At 41.7% G+C, this 18,961-nt stretch overlaps 1 protein-coding gene across 1 annotated transcript in view; it reads left to right on the top strand.

The window, feature by feature from the left end:
- Positions 1 to 18,961, top strand: part of RYR3 (ryanodine receptor 3) — a 575,267-nt gene that overhangs the window by 398,074 nt on the left and 158,232 nt on the right. The window contains exons 58-62 of the mRNA XM_024202042.3: positions 926 to 1,041; positions 1,369 to 1,436; positions 3,899 to 4,020; positions 11,394 to 11,443; positions 17,744 to 17,804. Coding sequence (XP_024057810.2) covers positions 926 to 1,041; positions 1,369 to 1,436; positions 3,899 to 4,020; positions 11,394 to 11,443; positions 17,744 to 17,804 — 417 coding nt within the window. The remainder of the gene's footprint in view (positions 1 to 925; positions 1,042 to 1,368; positions 1,437 to 3,898; positions 4,021 to 11,393; positions 11,444 to 17,743; positions 17,805 to 18,961) is intronic.

Genomic DNA, 18,961 nt, shown 5'->3' with positions numbered 1-18,961 from the left:
CGGAGGCTTTTTCGCCTGGGGCGGCGAAAAAGCCAGAGCCGGCCCTGACTCAGCTGAGTGGCCTAATCACTGGGCTACAGAGCTTTTTTCACTCTCTAGACCCATGTATGTTTAATTTTTAATACACAGAAAATATTTTCAACAGGCGAGATTGTGAGAGACCTGCAAAGAATATCCCATAGCCTAGTGCTATCCTATCCAATGGGCAAAAGGTTGCAAGGAGGGGTTCTTGTCTCCAGCCATTTTGTGTAGAGTTAGGCCTGCTCTGAAGAAACCTACCAGCTTAGGCCCCACAGGTGAGAAAGATGGGGGAACACCTATCTTCCCCTGGTTTGAGGGTCCCACTGGGGCATAGGCACCTGGGTGTCTAGAATGATGTATTGTGCACATGCCAGAAGCAGGAACTTATGGTGCAAATTTAGGCACTAGATGCATCTTCAGAGTTGAGCAGGGTTTTTGAGGATCTCAGTGCTACCTAAATTCCAGACTTAGGTGCTTAAAGTGGGAGTTAGGTGCCTATGTTCTTTTGTGGATCTGGATCTGTCTGCTTCCTATGCAATATTCAGCATTTTCACCATGCACTGAAATCAGTGGAAATTGAGTAGCCAGCATCTTGCTGTATCAGGCTCAGAATGAAGACACTTTCATTTGTATAATGTGATCATAGCTCTCTGAAGTCATGATACTGAAGTGCATGATCTTTAAACTCTTTTCATGGAAAAGGATAAAATCCCTCTGAGAAATTTAGGCTTATTTTAAACAGTTACTGCCATAGAAATAGCTATTTGGAAAGAGTGTTGCTATGAAAGCTGGATTTTAATTCATGAAAATTTACCTTGATTAAGTAATAAAATAAAAAGGTCATGGAAAGCTTCATAGTAATCTGATAATTTGTAACATTTTTGTAATATCCTTTCTGAACTAGATGTCTGAAAGATATGGATTTGGATGCATCATCAATGGAAAAGAGGTTTGCATTTAAGTTTTTGAAGAAGATTCTAAAATATGTTGACTCTGCTCAAGAGTTCATTGCACATTTGGGTAAGTTTCTCAAGTGTTTTTATTTTGAACATCATAAAAGTAGTTAATATTTAAACTTTACAATGATAAAATAAACCCATTATGCTGAGTTGCACATATGACAACTTCTGTTGCTTTTGAGAAAATATACCATAAGATTCTGATTATTATTTATTCTAAAAAAATACTTGTTGCATCTGCTGAACCTGCCAGCTAGAGTGTCTATACTGCTTTACTTGTACTGCTTCAAAATTAAGTTTGTAAGGCTATTTCAAAGGACTGCAGAGTTATTTACAATTAGATTTTTGCTCAATCTTACTGACATTTGTGTTGATTGTATCCTTGCAGAAGCCATTGTCACCAGTGGAAAAACAGAGAAGTCGCCACATGACCAAGAAATTAAATTCTTTGCCAAAGTGAGTGACTTAATATTTCAAGGAATGTGCTGAAACTCCTGCTATTATACAGAATGCAGTGTGTGTAACAATCGGGACAAGGACGGTTAGACCTAATGGTCAGAGCAGGAGTCAGTCTGAGTCAGGTACAGGGAGGCAGAGTCCAAGACAATCCAGAGGGCAAATCAAGTCAGGCATCGGTATGCAGGCAGGATTAGGTACCAGACAGCAGTTGAAGAGCAAAGAACAAACAAGGGTTGGAAGCCAGAGTCTAGGGTCAATTGCAAGCAGTGTCTGAAGCAGAGACAGACAGGCAGTCTGTGTTGTTGTTCAGACAGCTCCCCTTCATGGCTTCCTGATTTAAATACTGGAGCCAGCCAATCAGTGGGCTCATAGGCGCTGACTCCGTGGGTGCTCCAGGGCTAGAGCACCCAGGGGGAAAAAATGGTGGGTGCAGAGCACCTATCAGCAGCCTCCCCACCAGCTCTTCCCACACCTCCTGCCCACCAGCAGACCCCACAGATCAGCACCTCCTGGCGCCTCCCCCCGCTAACTACTGTTTCTGGGCGTGCAGGGAGGCTGGGAGGCAGGGGGGAGGAGCGGGGACGTGGCACACTCCGGGAGGGGGCAGAACTGGGCGGGAGGGAATGGGGGGGCGGGGCAGGTGTGGGGCCTTGGGGGAAGGGGTGGAGTGGGGATGAGGCCTGGAGTAGAGCCGGGGGTCGAGCACCCCCTGGCAGTTTGAAAAGTTGGTGCCTGTGAGTGGGCTATGAGGTCCTGCTGTGCAGTACTTCCTTCCAAGCCACCCTCACATGGTCCTCCTGTAGGAGCCTCACCTAAGCTTCCAGTGGCAATGCAGTAGCACAGAATCTCCAATGTTCCAGCTCTGTGGATTCTTTTTTGATGTGTTAATGTTACAGAACTATACATGTAATGGAATATCTGTTTCCCGTATATATAGGTGGGTAATGAGTCAGAGAGTGCAAGTGACATTTCCAGAGGTATTGCTTTAAGACACTATTTCTGGAAATTATTTTGCTAAGTGATAAGGGACATAGTATGAAATTAAAAGACAATATATTTATAACAGATAAAATGTAATATTCTTTTGTGGAACATATAAGTAATTTCTGGAACTTGCTGCCTCAGGATATTATTCAAGCAAATAGCTTAGTATGCTTTTTATAACAGGATTCAATATTTATATACGTAAAAATGGCATATCCACTTGAATTTGCAGTTACAAGGGCTATCAGTCCTCATGCTCTGAGACATAAACTTGTCGCCATTTAGGATAAGGAAGAAATGTCTTGCTCTGGGATAATATTTTCATGTTTGTTATGAGCAAGCAGGGCCATGGGGCTCCAGACCATATATGAAGCCAGATAGTTGGTAGGTATTGTCAATATGCATGGTCTAGTTATTCGAAGGTTTCATAATCCAGGGTGCAGGCAAGTTCAGCTGCTGGGAAATCAGTCCATGGGAGAATGGCAATCAGTGAACAGGCAGAGCGCAGGGGCAGGCTGGTCAGTGTCGATATTGGGCAGATTCAGGAACAGGCTTAGCAGGATGGGGTACAGGCAGATCGGAAGACTGACTTGGGTAGCAGGAGTTTGGTCTCAGGGTCTGGGCAGCAATATGACTAAAAGACGTGGTGCTCAGACAAAGGGTGGGGCAAGAACAGGAAGCTTTATATTAAGTGGTGTCCAATCAGCAGTCTGCTGCTTGTCATCTGATCCTACTGAATTAGTGGGTGTGGCTCTAGTTGTGGGGTACTAGCTGCAGTTCCCTTATCTGACCTTGTAGCATGGGGGTGCAGGACAACGCTTTCACTCTGCAACCCCATGGACCTGCCTTGGAGATCCATGGCCCTTGACAAGTACTGGACAGATAAGATGGGTGAGGTAATATCTTTTATTGGACCAACTTCCATCGGTGTAAGAGATAAGCTTTCAAGCTACACAGAGCTCTTCTTCAGGTTTGAGCAGACCTGATATCCTGGGACCAAATGGCTACAGCCAACATTGCAAACACGTATTGGACAGTAAAGTATATTACAGAAAGGGATGGAGAGTACACTTTCCTCACTGATGCTGGCTATTGTTGGGAGCTGCATAGTAAAGTAGATGGATCCAATCCTGCAATTCTAATGGTTTTGCTCAGCAGATAACTGATGAGATAATATCCCAATATCTCTTGTATCGTTAATATTCTGCTGTCCCTATTTTCAGAGGTTCCCATATATTTACATTAAGACACCTCTGACATCTCAGAGTAGGCTATTTGTTGCTTGGCTTAACTTTTGTGTAAAATTGTCATATGTGAGATTTTCATTTATAATCTTAATGACTAAAACTAGAAAATACAATTGTAATATAAAGCCTAAGATGAAAAGTCTGTGTGAAGGACTGTGCTTACTGGAATGCTGTCTGGTAACAATGTATGTAGATGATAAAAGTATATTTTGTGTCTGTATTCCCTAGGTTCTCCTACCATTAGTTGACCAGTACTTTACCAATCACTTGCTGTACTTCCTGTCTTCTCCAATTAAGTCACTCAGTAGCAGTGGATATGCTTCCAATAAGGAAAAAGAAATGTTGGCAAGGTAAGTAATAGACCAGGGGAAGGCAACCTATGGCACACGTGCCAAAAGTGGCACGCAAGCTGATTTTCAGTGGCACTCACACTGCCCGGGTCCTGGCCACTAGTCCAGAGGGCTCTGCATTTTAATTTAATTTTAAATGAAGCTTCTTAAACATTTTAAAAACCTTATTTACTTTACATACAACAATAGTTTAGTTATATATTATAGACTTATAGAAAGAGACCTTCTAAAAACGTTAAAATGTATTACTGGCACGTGAAACCTTAAATTAGATTGAATAAATGAAGACTCGGCACACCACTTCTGAAAGGTTGCCGACCCTTGTAATAGACTGAGGTAAACTCTGTGGGATTGTATCCAGATTATAAAAATTTAATTAAAAAAAAAATGCAAAATAACAGTGCAAAAAGTTAGGTTCCTCAAACAGATCATAAATCGCTGATTCTTCCTTTACTAGAGTGGAAGTAAATAAATAACATTCCTCATCTTTATTTCTTTTCTTTTAATTTTAATCATTTACTTAACTTAATTTGCTTTTAATCATTTTTAAAATGTGAAACATTAATCAGGTAGAGATTATATGTATTTACAATAACAGTGTTACAAAATTATCAAGCGTTTTGACAAGTTTGGTGGTGACCCAAAAATCAGTGCCATGGGATGACTGTTAAATGGTCGTATGCCTATTCCATTCTTTCATAAACAGGAAATAATAGCATGAAAACCACCACTACTAAATGGTTCCAGGTACCACTGTTAAATGTCAGCAGAAAGGCAAAGTGCTAAGTGCCTCCTGATTCCACTGAAGGCAGTCGGAATTAAGGGCCTCCGCACCTCTCAGAATAGTCATGTATACTGACTCTCCTCTCACTCTTTGAGTTCTACCCTCTGGAAAAGGGCGGAGGCAAATAAGAAGTTTACACTGCTGCTGCTTTTACTGTATCAGTTTGGTTACTGAAAAGGGAACTTCAGGCTCTAAAGCCTTGTCTACACTGCCACTTTACAGCGCTGAAACTTTCTTGCTCAGGGGTGTGAAAAGCTACTTCCCTCACGGGGGTGGTTTTTTTACAGTGTCATCGCTTTAACGTTGCTAGTGAAGACCTACCCTACGATTGTAAATTTTAAAAAAAGTTTAAAATGTGTCTGTTTTGGGAAGTGAAGAGGACAAATCTAAAATCTAGGAAACAGTCCAAAACCTCAGTTACAGCTAATGGCTATGATTGAATATCCTTAGTAGTGAAAAAGGTTTGTGCTCTTTCCCCTGCTCTTCCGTTTGCCCTTTCAAAAGATCCTCTGGATGCCAACATCAGAAAGGAGATAAAAAACTTAAGATGATACAAAATGGTAAAGGTCTTGTGTAAAATTTTCCTATGTATAGATGACATTTAATTATGTATTTTGGACCTTTCAAAATGAATCCCACAATATTTTTTAAAAATAAAGTAACATGGCTTTATTCCTATCTATCAGAAACACGACTTAAACAGTAGCAATAATGCTAAGTACATAGTAAGAAGCTAGAAGATATTGATACTGGCTGAAACTTACTTCATCCACATGAACTCAAGAAAGTTGGCTCTAGTATGAGTAGGAAAATCCATCCATCTCAAACTAGGGCAGAGTTCAGGTCTTCAGCACACTGCTTCCTCCCCAGAGAATCATAGAGTCATAGAAGATTAGGGTTGGAAGAGACCTTAGGAGGTCATCTAGTCCAACCCCCTGCTCAGAGCAGGACCAACACCAACTAAATCATCCCAGCCAGGGCTTTGTCAAGCTGGGCCTTAAAAACCTCTAAGAATGGAGATTCCACCACCTCCCTAGGTAACCCATTCCAGTGCTTCACCACCCTCCTAGTGAAATAGTGTTTCCTCATATCCAATCTAGACCTCCCCCACTGCAATTTGAGACCAGTGCTCCTCCTTCTGTCATCTGCCACAACTGAGAACAGCCTAGCTCCATCCTCTTTGGAACCCCCTTCAGGTAGTTGAAGGCTGCTATCAAATCCCCCCCTCACTCTTCTGTTCTGCAGACTAAACAAGCCCAGTTCCGTCAGCCCCAGTCACCTACTGACTCCATCCAATTGAGGGAAACATTGAAGCCACAGAATGCACATATAGATCTTATGTCTCCTATGCACATATCTAGTGGGTTGGTTTGGAGACGCTTTCCGCCTCACACAGGGTGTCTGGAAGCCACCCTTCCGTGGTCTAACTTCCTGCCCCTCTTCCAACAGCAACTCCAAGCCTGAGTATGGGGCTGAGATGAATTTCATCTATTGCAAATCAGTGTAATTGGAACCAAATGTGGTTGAAATACCTTTCAAAACACTAAAGCTAGGGGCTAGAGTCACTGTAGGATTTGTAGAAGTGAAAGGCAGCACAGACCCTTGCAAAGGGCTCCAGCTGTGGAGCAGGTAAATTGCTCAGATACAATGTGCCCATTAAGAAAAATGGGAAATAGACACTCTTCTCAAAATGGCTACCTAACTGTGGTCAAGCTATGATCACAGTCCCATTGAGAACAGTGACAGATGGCAGCTTTGAAAGAGCACAGTTCTACGTGGAGTTCTCTGAAATAATTTGTTAGTCCCTGCTGAAGGAGAAACTTTTAATTGTGAAGAATAATGTGAAAAAGTTACCTTTAATACTAAAAAAGTCTTCAAAGGTAGCTTGCTCACAAGTTTTTTGGTGAGTTTAATTATAAGAGCAGTTTCAAGTGTCTCTTATTCCATTGTTAAGATTATTCGAGATAAAGAAACTGTCAGACAATGGGTGCTTCATTTCTGAAAGGATCCATTTATTTTAACTCATAAACTAATTAACCAATTCACTTGTCATTTCTCAGAAAATTCATTCTGTGTTCAGAGTGAATACTGTAATTTTGGAGAGGAGCTGAATTTGTCATATGTACCAAAGTAGTTGAATTCCTGCTTTAAGCACAAAACTCAGCCTTAAGAATAGAACCAACAGTGAAACCTCCATGATTAGCAAAAATTGGAAAATATCAGTGAAAATGTTTTCAAATTGATCTCATAATTTCTATTCTTAATAGAGAAATTGCAAATGAGGATGAAAGTGATATGTGAAAATTCTATAAAACACTAAACATCAACCTGTTCACTTAACAGTATCCCTCTGATGATTTGGGCCTGAAGGCTCTACATATGGATATTAAATATTTCTATTGTTTGTATCCAAATCCTGAGGTACCATAATACCTAGATTTAAAGCCATGGCAAGAAAGTAACTCTTTGTTTCGCTTTGCATGGGGCTTCAGTTGCAAAAGTAAAATATAGATTAAAATATCACACATGGAAAGGATACAGCCAAGCCTTGCAATGTGGAATACTTTTGTGAAAGAGGCTGCAGCATGGGGGATAGCAGCTGTCGTAGCCAGAGTGAGGCAGAAGCAGAATATAAGAAGAAATTTAAAGTGAAATTGTTTAATATGAACATTTCTTCAGCCAGACATTACATGAATCGGAATTTAGCAATAGAAAGTCCAACAAGATCATCTAGTCCGTCTCTCTGCCAGGTGCAAGACTGTTATAGCAGTAATTCTCAAACATTTTACTAGTATGCCCCAATTTTATCACATCAATTGAACTCACAGCCCCATTTTCACTGAAGCTACAGATGATATTCATATTTTTATCAGCCATGAATGAAATATAAAAATATTAGCTTTTACGTGACATAAAACCTACACTAAAAGAACATTATTTAAGTTTCATTGATAAGCTAGACTGCCAAAATTTAGGTTGCAGGTACACAGGATGGCCAGTGCTCAGGGAATGAGGAAGCTGTTTAATAATTTTTCAGAAAAAGGTCACAAGAATCTTTTTATAATGGGAAGTGTTAGACAACCTAAACACAGAGACAGCTCCCAGCTGTGCCTATCATTATAATAGACTTACCATGACACGTTTCAATGGATTGATGAGCTTTGGGGCAGCCTGGAGTGTCATTCGGGACTGAGGGAGAGAACTGGGGCATCCTAGTAGGATGTTATTGGGAGGTAGTAGAAGTCTGGAGCATTGGGAACTGTTTGGAGAGAGTCCTGGAGCATCCTCCCCTATTCTACCCCTCCTTCCCATTATACCCCCTTAAGTCCTCTGTTTCTCCTTCCTATTCATCTGGCCTATTCCCCTTTGAGCCCTTGTTCCATATTCTGTCCCTGTCCCACCTCCCTGCCAACAAGACTCTGAAGCAGCCATGTGCTGCCACCTCCCCTTCCTTCCTGCTCTCTCCTCCCCAGTGGTTCTACATTTGCTGGGTGCCATTGAGAGGAGACATCATCTCGCTGCCCTCCTGCTGATGTCATTGTAGCTGAGAGGAGTCACTACAGAGAAACCTGTTTGACCCACGTAGCTCTGTTAGATGCGTGTGTGATTGTAGTTGGAGCTGGAACAAGAACAAAGGGAGTGTAAAGGAAAATCCCATATAAAGTTTCATTTGTTTATTTTCAAGAGCTAAAAATTAAAAACTAGAATTTTGGGCCTCACCAAGACACTGCCAAAGCCCCAGCACTGGGCCATGGTTCAAGAGTTTGCATTTTTGTGCATTGTCCAGTCCAATTTTGAAAGTCCTAGGTGATGCACTTTTCACCATTTCTCTTCTGAGACTATTCTGCAGGATTATAGATCTAATTGTGAGGAAGTTTTCCCTCGTGCTCAGTTACATTTTCCTTTTCTTAATTTCAAAATGAGTCAGTCCTTCCCCTCATTGAGCATATTTGTTGTTCTTTTCTGAACTCCCTCTAGTTTATCAATATCTTTCTGGCAAAATGGTGCTCAAAGTTGAACAAGCTATTGTAAGTGTAATTACATGAGAAACTTAAAAAAGAGGAATAGTTATCTCCCTGTTTCTTAATATGTTGTCCCTACATACTCAGCACAAAACTACATCAGACTTGTTTGCAACCAGCTGACATTGCAAATTAATGTTTAATTCACTCTCCACTGTGAGCCTTGAATCTCTGTCCACATTACTGTGTCCCAGGTTTTTTCCTGTCATTGAGTACGTATTTCAGATTATGTTTCTCTGGATGTATTAGATTGTCTTTTGCCAAGCTGTATTTCATTTTCCTGTTTTTTACCTAAGTTTCCAATCTTTCTCTATATTCATTTGTTTTATTCCACTTTCCTGCCTAGTGTTCACAACTGTTCCCAGTTTAGCGTCAGCTATAAATTTCATTAATGTGCTGTATACTCTCTCTTCCAGATGATTAATTCAGATATTTAATAAGATTAGACCTAAACATTGAATCCACTAATCTCATTTCTCCAACTTGTCCACTGATTTATCTTTACCTCTAATCCTCTAATTTATCATTTATCATTAAATTTGTTTATGGTCTTCTAGCCAGTTTTCAGGCCACACAACAGTGTTCTTATCCGTTTGAATTAATTTTTCAAATACAATTTCACAAGACACAATATAAAATGCTTTACTGAGCTCTAAATATATTACATAAGAATACATTCTAGGATGGTCCAGTAGTTAGGGAACTAGATTAGAACTCAGGAATTAAATTCCCTGCTCTGCCACAGACTTCCTGTGTGACCCTGGATGAGACACCTAGGGCCAGATTTACAAAGGTGTTTAGGCAACTATGTATTTAGGTGCCTAAAGATGCATAGCAGGATTCACAAATTCACCTAAGTGAATTCAATGGGAGTTAGCTGTCTAACCTGCTTGGGCACTTTTGTATGCCTCCATTCCCCATCTGTAAAATGGGAATAATACAACTTTCCTACCTTACCGGGGTATTGTGAGAATAAATATGTTAAAGATAACGAGATGCTTAAATATATAGCAATGGGAGAGCAATAAAAGTACCTTAGATAGATTTATTACATTTCTTATAGCTATCTCCAATTTTTAAATCTATTACAAATAGAAAATAAGTTGGCCTGGCAAAATTTATTCTTTAGAAACCTATGCTAGTTATTGCTTATGGTTTCCATTACCCTTTAGATCAGTGGTTTTCAAACTTTTTTCTGGGGGCCCAGTTGAAGAAAATTGTTGATGCCCATGACCCAACGGAGCTGGGGATGAGGGGTTTGCGATGTGGGAGGGGCTCTGGGCTGGGGCAGGGGGTTGGGGTGCGGGAGGGGGTCAGGGCTCTGGGCTGGAGGTGCAGGCTCTGGAGTGGGGCTGGGGATGATGGGTTTGGTGTGCAGGAGGAACTCTGGGTTTGGGGGGGCTCAGGGCTGGGGCAGGGGTGTAGGAGGGGGTCAGGGCTCTGGGCTGGGGGGAAGCCTCTGGAGTGGGGCTGAGGATGAGGGATTTGGGGTGCAGGAAGGGGTTCCAGGTTTCGGGGGGCTCAGGGCTGGGGCAGAAGATTGGGGCACGGATTTACCTCTGGCAGCTCCCAGTCAGCAGCTCCCTGGAAGCAGCCAGCAGCAGGTCAGGCTCCTAGGCGGAGGCGCGCAACCAGCTCCACGTGGCTCTCACCCACAGGCACCGCCCCCCTAGCTCCCAATGGCTGTTTCCCGGCCAATGGGAGTGCGGAGCCGGTGCTCGGGGCAGGGACAGTGCGCGGAGCCCCGTGGCCTCCCTGCCTAGAAGCCGGATCTGCTACTAGCTGCTTCCAGGGCGCAGCGCGGTATCAGAACAGGTAGACACTAGGCTGCCTTACCTGGGCAACACTGTTGATGGGACTTTTAATGTCCCAGCCAGCAGTGCTGACCAGAGTGACCCAGTGCCTTACATGCCGCAACCCAGTACTGGGTCGCGACCCGAACTTTGAAAAACACTGCTTTAGATGTTAGGTGAATTTTCTCTCATTTATTACATTACTTTACTATGGATTGAAACTAAACTTGTAAGACAGTGTTTGCTAGAACCACTCTTTTTTTCTGTTAATATTTCAGCATTAATTTTACCTATTGTGACTGTTACAAACACAAAAAGATAAACTGTTTATAAACAGTATCTTCTGAAAACATTTTAAATTATCTTAAGTTTGGTAACATGCGTTTATCGTTCTCGTATGTCAAATAAAACAATGCAATGTTATAGTTATTGTTATATGTTATTCACCATGAGGGAAAAATTACAACCCTTAGAGAGAGATTCAGCCATATAAAATACAGTTGCTGCTAACTATTGTAATTAAAGGAAACACATTTAATCTTTGAGGTGCTTTTTAGACTAAAAGTTATTCTGGAAGATGATATTGCCAGATGAAAGTATCTGGTTGTTTATTCTCATTATGTGATTGAAAATATACCTTCAGGGAACTACTGTGTACCTTTCTTTCACATCTTGTAGTCTCGCTATTCTCTCATTATTGCTTTACCTCCTGTTCTAAACAAAACATTAATCTCTGTGTCTTCTTCTACTATTTTGCATTCTTTTCTGCTTTAGCCTATTCTGCAAACTTGCTGCTCTTGTTAGACATAGGATTTCACTTTTCGGTAAGTTATTAAAGGATATTGATGAAGTTATATTTATAACATTTTGTGCTTCTTATAATATATCTAAGGCTTATAACCGATGAGCAAAAATGATTTGTGGTGGGAAATAAGTGGTGTATGGCTGTTAACTTCATTATTTCTGTAACAACTCAAACTTTTCATATTCTCTGGATACATTTCTGCTTTCTGGTGCACATGCTCCAATCCCAGTATAGTCAATGGGAGCAACAAATGTGTAACTGTAGATAGACTTCGATAGAATATATAAAGTATAGTAGTGTAACAGGTGTCAGTAGGCTCAGGTGAAGTGAGAGTTAATATCGAGATTCCATTTGAATCTCTGCCTTTTTCATTTGCTCATAACTTTCACAAAAAATTACTTTATGCTAATAATTACTATATTTAGTGTCAGCTGAATTTGATAAATTAAGAATAATTTGTTGTAGAGTTATGTGAATGTGAAATAAACCCACTTTTTTCATATGGTCTTCTAAGAAATTAGGTAAAGAAATTTAGATGATAAGATTCAAAAATAAAATCACGTATTCTGATGCTTAAATTGATATATAAACCCTCAATATTGTTGTTATTAATGTTAATATTTATGAAACACGCAGATGTGTATAGCTGGCCAAAACTCCAGGGTGGGGGGGTGGAGTGTTTTATTTAGGTATTTCCTTCCAATTTTGAGCAAAAGCAAATTTTACCAACATTTCTTCTGAATCAAAGACCACTACATCCACTATCACCTCTCAAAATTTTTGTTTTGGAAACATGGTGTTCTCAGAAGGAAATGTGAAATTGACATTCTTGTCAGTTTCATGACTGCTATGCATTGAACTGCAGCAGTGAAACACAAGAATGTCAGTTTCACTAAACTTCTGCCTGGAGTCCAGGCTCCAGACAAAGCTACTGTGAAGTAGGGAGCCTAGCTGCCCTGAGAGCCTTGACTCCATCTGAGACTGCGGTCTGCCAGGCTCTCTGCTGCAGATGTCTACCAGACATGAGAGCCCCAGCTCCAGCCATGGCTTCCAGGGCTGCTGCGGCAGAGCAGGGAAACCTAGCAGCCCTGTGAGCCCAGGCTCCAGATGGAGCTCCAGGTCAGTCTGCTGCAGAGATGTGGCCTCTGGACCACCAGCAGGTTTCCAATGCCTGTTTTTTGACAAAAGTTTTGTCCAATCTCTAATAGATTCAGTGAAATTATTCAGTTCCTTGAATAGGCGAAAACTTCCAAACAGCTCTAGTTTAGAGTTCTTTGCATATAAGATCCCAGTTCCATGCCACTCACAATTTAAATATATTATTAATTATTTGCGTTATCATAGAATTGAGGAGACCAGACTTAATGAAAGGACAGGGAGTGTGGAGTAAAGTGATTAATACAGACACGTCTCTAAATATATGTAATAATGAGTATGATTCCATATCAGTAAAAGGAAATTGTGGCTTAGGCTCATCACTAGCTACAAAGTTCAGACCCATGTATTGAAATTGGCCCAAGACTCAAAGTGGATTTAGACCCAGTTATAATTGTATTCACACAAAGCAAAATTTCCTCTTTTTCTGCTGCAAAAAAATGCTTAATAAGGTCTTACTCCTGCAATGCAATACAGTAGAATGAACACCTGTTCCTGTGTGGAATCTCATTGACTTTAGTAGGTCCCTTCATAGGTGGAGGAGTCTGTGCTAGCAGATCCCATTTCCAAATTGTGACCTAAATGTCTAATTTATCTTTCTAAATGTCTTTTCATTTGATATAATTTATAGTATCTTCAGTATCTGAATTTGTTGGGCTATTACCGCTGATAGAATTTCTGCATGTATATGTGTTGCAAAGAAAACCAGATAGCTATCCTGAAAAATATTTACTCTGTTCTGAAGATTATAAATTGCCATCTTGTAACTGATTCATGATCCTTTAAGAAAAGCTATCACAGTGCCTTGTGTCATGGAAAGTGGAAAATGGTTAATGAAAACCCTTATCCTCATTTTGGTGTGTCACAGTGCTTCTGTTTCATATTGCAAAAAGCATTGAAATGAGAATGGATAAAAATAACAAACCCAATTATATGATAATTACAGGATAGATAGAAAAGAAATTTAGAGGTATTAAAGAGACAAAGAAAAATGTCTTCAAACAGCATAAAGAAAGCAGGATTGACAGCCTGGCCAGAATTGTTTAATATATACATTTAGGCCCCAAACCTGCAAATATTTATGCACATACTTAACTGTACTCCGGTGAGTAGTTCCACTGAATTAAATCATAGAATCATAGAATATTTGGGTCGGAAGAGACCTCAGGAGGTCATCTAGTCCAATCCCCTGCTCAAAGCAGGACCAACACCAACTAAATCATCCCAGCCAGGGCTTTGTCAAGCTGGACCTTAAAAACCTCTAAGGATGGAGATTCCACCACCTCCCTAGGTAACCCATTCCAGTGCTTCACCACCCTCCTAGTGAAATAGTGTTGCCTAATATCCAACCTAAACCTCCCCCACTGAAACCTGAGACCACTGCTTCTTGTTCTGTCATCTGCCACCTCTGAGAACAGTCTAGTTCCATCCTCTTTGGAATCCCCCTTCAGGTAGTTGAAGGCTGCTATCAAATCCTTCTCTTCTGCAGGCTAAATAGCCCCAGTTCCCTCAGCCTCTCCTCGTAAGTCATGTGCCCCATCCCCCTAATCATTTTTGTTGTCCTCTGCTGGACTCTCTCCAATTTGTCCTCAACCCTTCTGTAGTGGGGGGACCAAAACTGGACGCAATACTCCAGGTGTGGCCTCACCAGTGCTGAATAGAGGGGAATAATCACTTCTTTCGATCTCCTGGCAATGCTCCTACTAATACAGCCCAATATGCCGTTGGCCTTCTTGGCAACAAGGGCACACTGCTGACTCATATCCAGCTTCTAATCCTTTTCTGCAGAACTGCTGCTTACCCAGTCGGTCCCAATCCTGTAGCGGTGCATGGGATTCTTCCTTCCTAAGTGCAGGACTCTGCACTTGTCCTTGTTGAACCTCATCAGATTTCTTTTGATCCAATCCTCCAATTTTTCTAGGTCATTCTGGACCCTATCCCTACCCTCCAGCGTATCTACCTCTTCCCACAGCTTAGTGTTATCTGCAAACTTGCTGAGGGTGCAATTAATCTCATCATCCAGATCATTAATAAAGATGTTGAACAAAACTGGCCCCAGGACCAACCCCTGGGGCACTCCACTTGATACTGGCTGCCAGCTAGACATCAAGCCGTTGATCACTACCTGTTGATCCCAACAATCTAGCCAGCTTTCTATCCACCTTATAGTCCATTTATCCAATCCATACTTCTTTAACTTGCTGTCAAGAATACTGTGGGAGACCGTATCAAAAGCTTTGCTAAAATCAAGATATATCACATCCACCGCTTTCCCCATATCCACAGAGCCAGTGATCTCATCATAGAAAGCAATCAGGTTGGTCAGGCATGACTTGCCCGTGGTAAATCCATGTTGACTGTTCGTGATCACCTTCCTCTCCTCCAAGTGCTTCAAAATGGATTCCTTGAGGACCTGCTTCATGATTTTGCTGGGGACTGAAGTGAGGCTGACCTGTCTGTAGTTCCCTGGGTTCTCTTTCTTCCCTTTTTTAAATATGGGCACTATATTTACCTTTTTCCAATTGTCCAGGACCTCCCAAGATCGCCACATATTTTCAAAGATAATGGCCAATGGCTCTGCAATCACATCAGCCAACTCCCTCACCACCCTTGGATGCATTAGATTTGGACCCATGGACTTGTGCATGTCCACGTTTTCTAAATAGTCCTTAACCTGTTCTTTCACCACTGAGGGCTGCTCACCTCCTCCCCATACTGTGTTGCCCAGTGCAGCAGTCTGGGAGCTGACCTTGTCTGTGAAGACCGAGGCAGAAAGAGCATTCAGTACTTCAGCTTTTTCCACATCATCTGTCACTATGTTGCCTCCCCCATTCAGTAAGGGTCCCACACGTTCCCTCACCACCTTCTTGTTGCTAATATAACTGTAGAAACCTTTCTTGTTACCCTTCACATCCCTTGCTAGCTGCAACTCCAATTGTGCCTTGGCCTTCCTGATTACACCCCTGCATGCTCTAGCAATATTTTTATACTCCTCCCTAGTCATCTGTCCAAATTTCCACTTCTTGTAAGCTTCCTTTTTGAGTTTAAGCTCACTGAAGATTTCACTGTTAAGCCAAGCTGGTCACCTGCCATATTTGCTATTCTTTCTGCACATTGGGATGGTTTGTTCCTGTGCCCTCAATAAGGCTTCTTTAAAATACAGCCAGCTCTCCTGGACTCCTTGCCCCCTCATATTAGCCTCTCAGGGGATCCTGCCCATCAGTTCCCTAAGAAAGTCAAAGTCTGCTTTTCTGAAGTCCAGAGTCCGTATTTTGCTAGTCTCCTTTCTTCCTTTTGTCAGGATCCTGAACTCAACCATTTCATGGTCACTGCTGCCTAGGTTGCCACCCACTTCTACTTCCCCTATCAATTCTTCCCTGTTTGTAAGCAGCAGGTCAAGAGAAGCATGGCCCTAGTCAGTTCCTCCAGCACTTGTACCAGGAAGTTGTCCCCAACACTCTCCAAAAACTTCCTGGATTGTCTGTGCATTGCTGTATTGCTCTCCCAGCAGATGTCAGGGTGATTGAAGTCCCCCATTAGAACCAGGGTCTGTGATCTGAAAACTTCAGTTAGTTGTCCGAAGAAAGCCTCTTCTACCTCATCTTTCTGATCCTGTGGTCTATAGCACGCGCCCACCACGACATCACGCTTGTTGCTCTCACCTCTAAACTTAACCCAAAGACACTCAACAGGCTTTTCTCCAGTTTCATACTGGAGCTCTGAGCAATCATACCGCTCTCTTACATACAATGCAACTCCTCCAACTTTCCTTCCATACCTGTCCTTCCTGAATAGTTTATACTCATCCAATGACAGTTCTCCAGTCATGTGAACTGCCCCACCAAGTTTCTGTCATTCCAATCACATCATAGTTCCTTGATTGTGCCAGGACTTCCAGTTCTTCCTGCATGTTTCCCAGGCTTCTTGCGTTCATGTACATGCACCTAAGATAACTAGCTGATTGCCCTACTTTCTCAGTATGAATGAGGAGGCTTCCCGTCTTGTACCCTCCTCCTTGTATTTCCTCCCAGTATCCCACTTCCCCACTTACCTCTGGGCTTAGGTCACCATCCCCTGGCAAACCTAATTTAAAGCCCTCCTCACTAGGTTAGCAAGCCTGCCTGCGAAGATGCTCTTCCCTCTCTTCGTTAGGTGGATCCCATCTCTTCCTAGCAATCCTTCTTCCCAGAACAACATCCCATGGTCAAAGAATCCAGAGCCCTCTCTCCGACACCACCTGCGTAACCACACATTCACCTCCACAATTCGACAGTCCCTACCTGGGCCTTTTTCTTCAACAGGGAGGATGGACGAGAACACGACTTGCACCTCAAACTCCTTTATCCTTCTTCCCAGAGCCACATAGTCTACAGTGATCTACTCAAGGTCATTCTTGGCAGTATCATTGGTGCCCATGTGGAAAAGTAGGAAGGGGTAGCAGTCCGAGGTCTTGATCAGTCTCGGCAAACACTCCATCACATCCTGGATTCTAGCTCCAGGCAAGCAGCATGCTTCTCGAGTCTTCCAGTCTGGTCAGCAGATGGATGACTCCCGTCCCTCTTAGGAGGGAGTCCCCGACCACCACCACCCGACTCCTCCTCTTGGGAGTGGTGGTCATGGAATGTGCTACTTGGGTGCATAAAGTTAAACACAGCATAAGAGTTTGTAGGATGGGGGCCATATAGCATATGTGTAGGGCCCCCATACCACCTCTTGTTTAACATGACGCCTTCTATGGAGATATTTTTTCCAACAATTGGACTATCCTCCATATTTTATTTTTTCATTAACCATTCAGCACCTGCCTCTCAGTGGCTGCTCTTGGCATCCGAGAAGTTTTAAACAAAAAGGAAAACAACAGCAACAGGGAAACACAAAACAAAAAGAAGGGGACAGAAATGGCACATTCTGAAATAAAGTATGCACCCTGTTCATTCTGCCCAATCTCAAGGGGGAAAATAAGGAGAGAAGGCGAGGGGGGTGGGAAATAAAACCATTAGTTCTAAAAGATCTTTTAAGCAGGAGGCATTGTAGGCCTTCCCTTCACACGTGAATTTGATATATAATTAAGAGTCATGAAATTTGTATGTTTGCACATACTGAAATATTTGTTAAAAGCAAAATATATTGTTCAGAATAATATGTTCTTTATTTATTATAACAGGAAGTGATGCTACTACAATGGTGAGCTGCCTGCACATTTTGGCTCAGACACTGGATACACGGTAAATTGGCCAAGTTTTTACTTTATTTCAGTACCAGCTACAAATCATATGGTTGTCAAGAATCACTTCAAAGAACAGTTCTGCAGATTGATTGTTATTTCTTCACATATTTATTCTTTATTTCCTGCTGATATTAGCTCTCTAGAGTAAATATTATGGTACAGCTTTTCAAACACTGTCCTCCACTTTTTCACATGATATGTTGCATCCACAGTTGTTTGTGCTTAGGAACTTAGAAACTTCACTTAGAAATATAAGTGGCATCATCTACGAAATTGCACTTGCAGTTATTTGCTCTCACAAAAATGGAGGCAAGTTTACACCAGGCTGAAAAATTGGTGCTAGAAGTGCATTGAATAACATTTGAAGCTGGCAATTAGCATAGTAAAAGACATTACAGTGTAACTCAGTCTGACATCCTCTGATCATAAATCACTTTACTTCTAATGACATGTATAATTTATAATAAAATACATACAGAAATCCACTCAAGGAGAGATTAATGAGCAGCTGAGTGATATATGCAAATAAATGTATTAGTGTAAATTAGGATGTCCCCACAATTATTGCTATTGTATTCTTTTTTTAAAAAACCCCCTGCCCCTAATTATATGTCACCCCTAACGTCATCTTCATGCTATCTGTATCTACAGGTGTTGCCATTCCAACTAAACAATCAACTGGTTAAAATGCTTGACTCTATTATTTCTTTTATGGATGTTAGTAAGTAGTGAATCAGTGTCCTATCGTAGTGTTAGAGGAACACTGAGATTCTGGATATGTCACTTTTTGGATGAAGCATAAAACCAAGGAGTCTGCTTTTTCTTCTTTGAGTGATGGTCCCTATGTGTATTCCACTCAAGGTGCGCATGCTCACTATGCTCCTGAGCCTGGGATATTTCTGCTAGAAGTGTCCATTGATCTGCACCTACACGCCTCCCCTCCTTGTGCACTGATTTGAGGACAAAAGGAGCAGTGCAGACCAACCACCTCTTCAGTTCTTTTCTACCGCCTGTAGTCTGAGATGGAACCTCTTCAGTGTCCTCGGTATTCGCTAACATTCTTGTTCAAACATAGTTGTACATAGTTGTAAAATCTGGTTTTAGATCGTTTCTAATTAGAGTAGCAGATTTTAGGAGTTTGGGGTCTTCCCCCCC

The sequence above is a fragment of the Terrapene carolina genome, unplaced genomic scaffold (assembly GCF_002925995.2).
Source record: "Terrapene carolina triunguis isolate 2854851 unplaced genomic scaffold, T_m_triunguis-2.0 Scaffold96, whole genome shotgun sequence".
NCBI classification, from domain to species: domain Eukaryota; kingdom Metazoa; phylum Chordata; order Testudines; family Emydidae; genus Terrapene; species Terrapene triunguis.
Note: the sequence above shows the minus strand (reverse complement) of the source record. Positions and strands in the feature narration are given on the sequence as shown.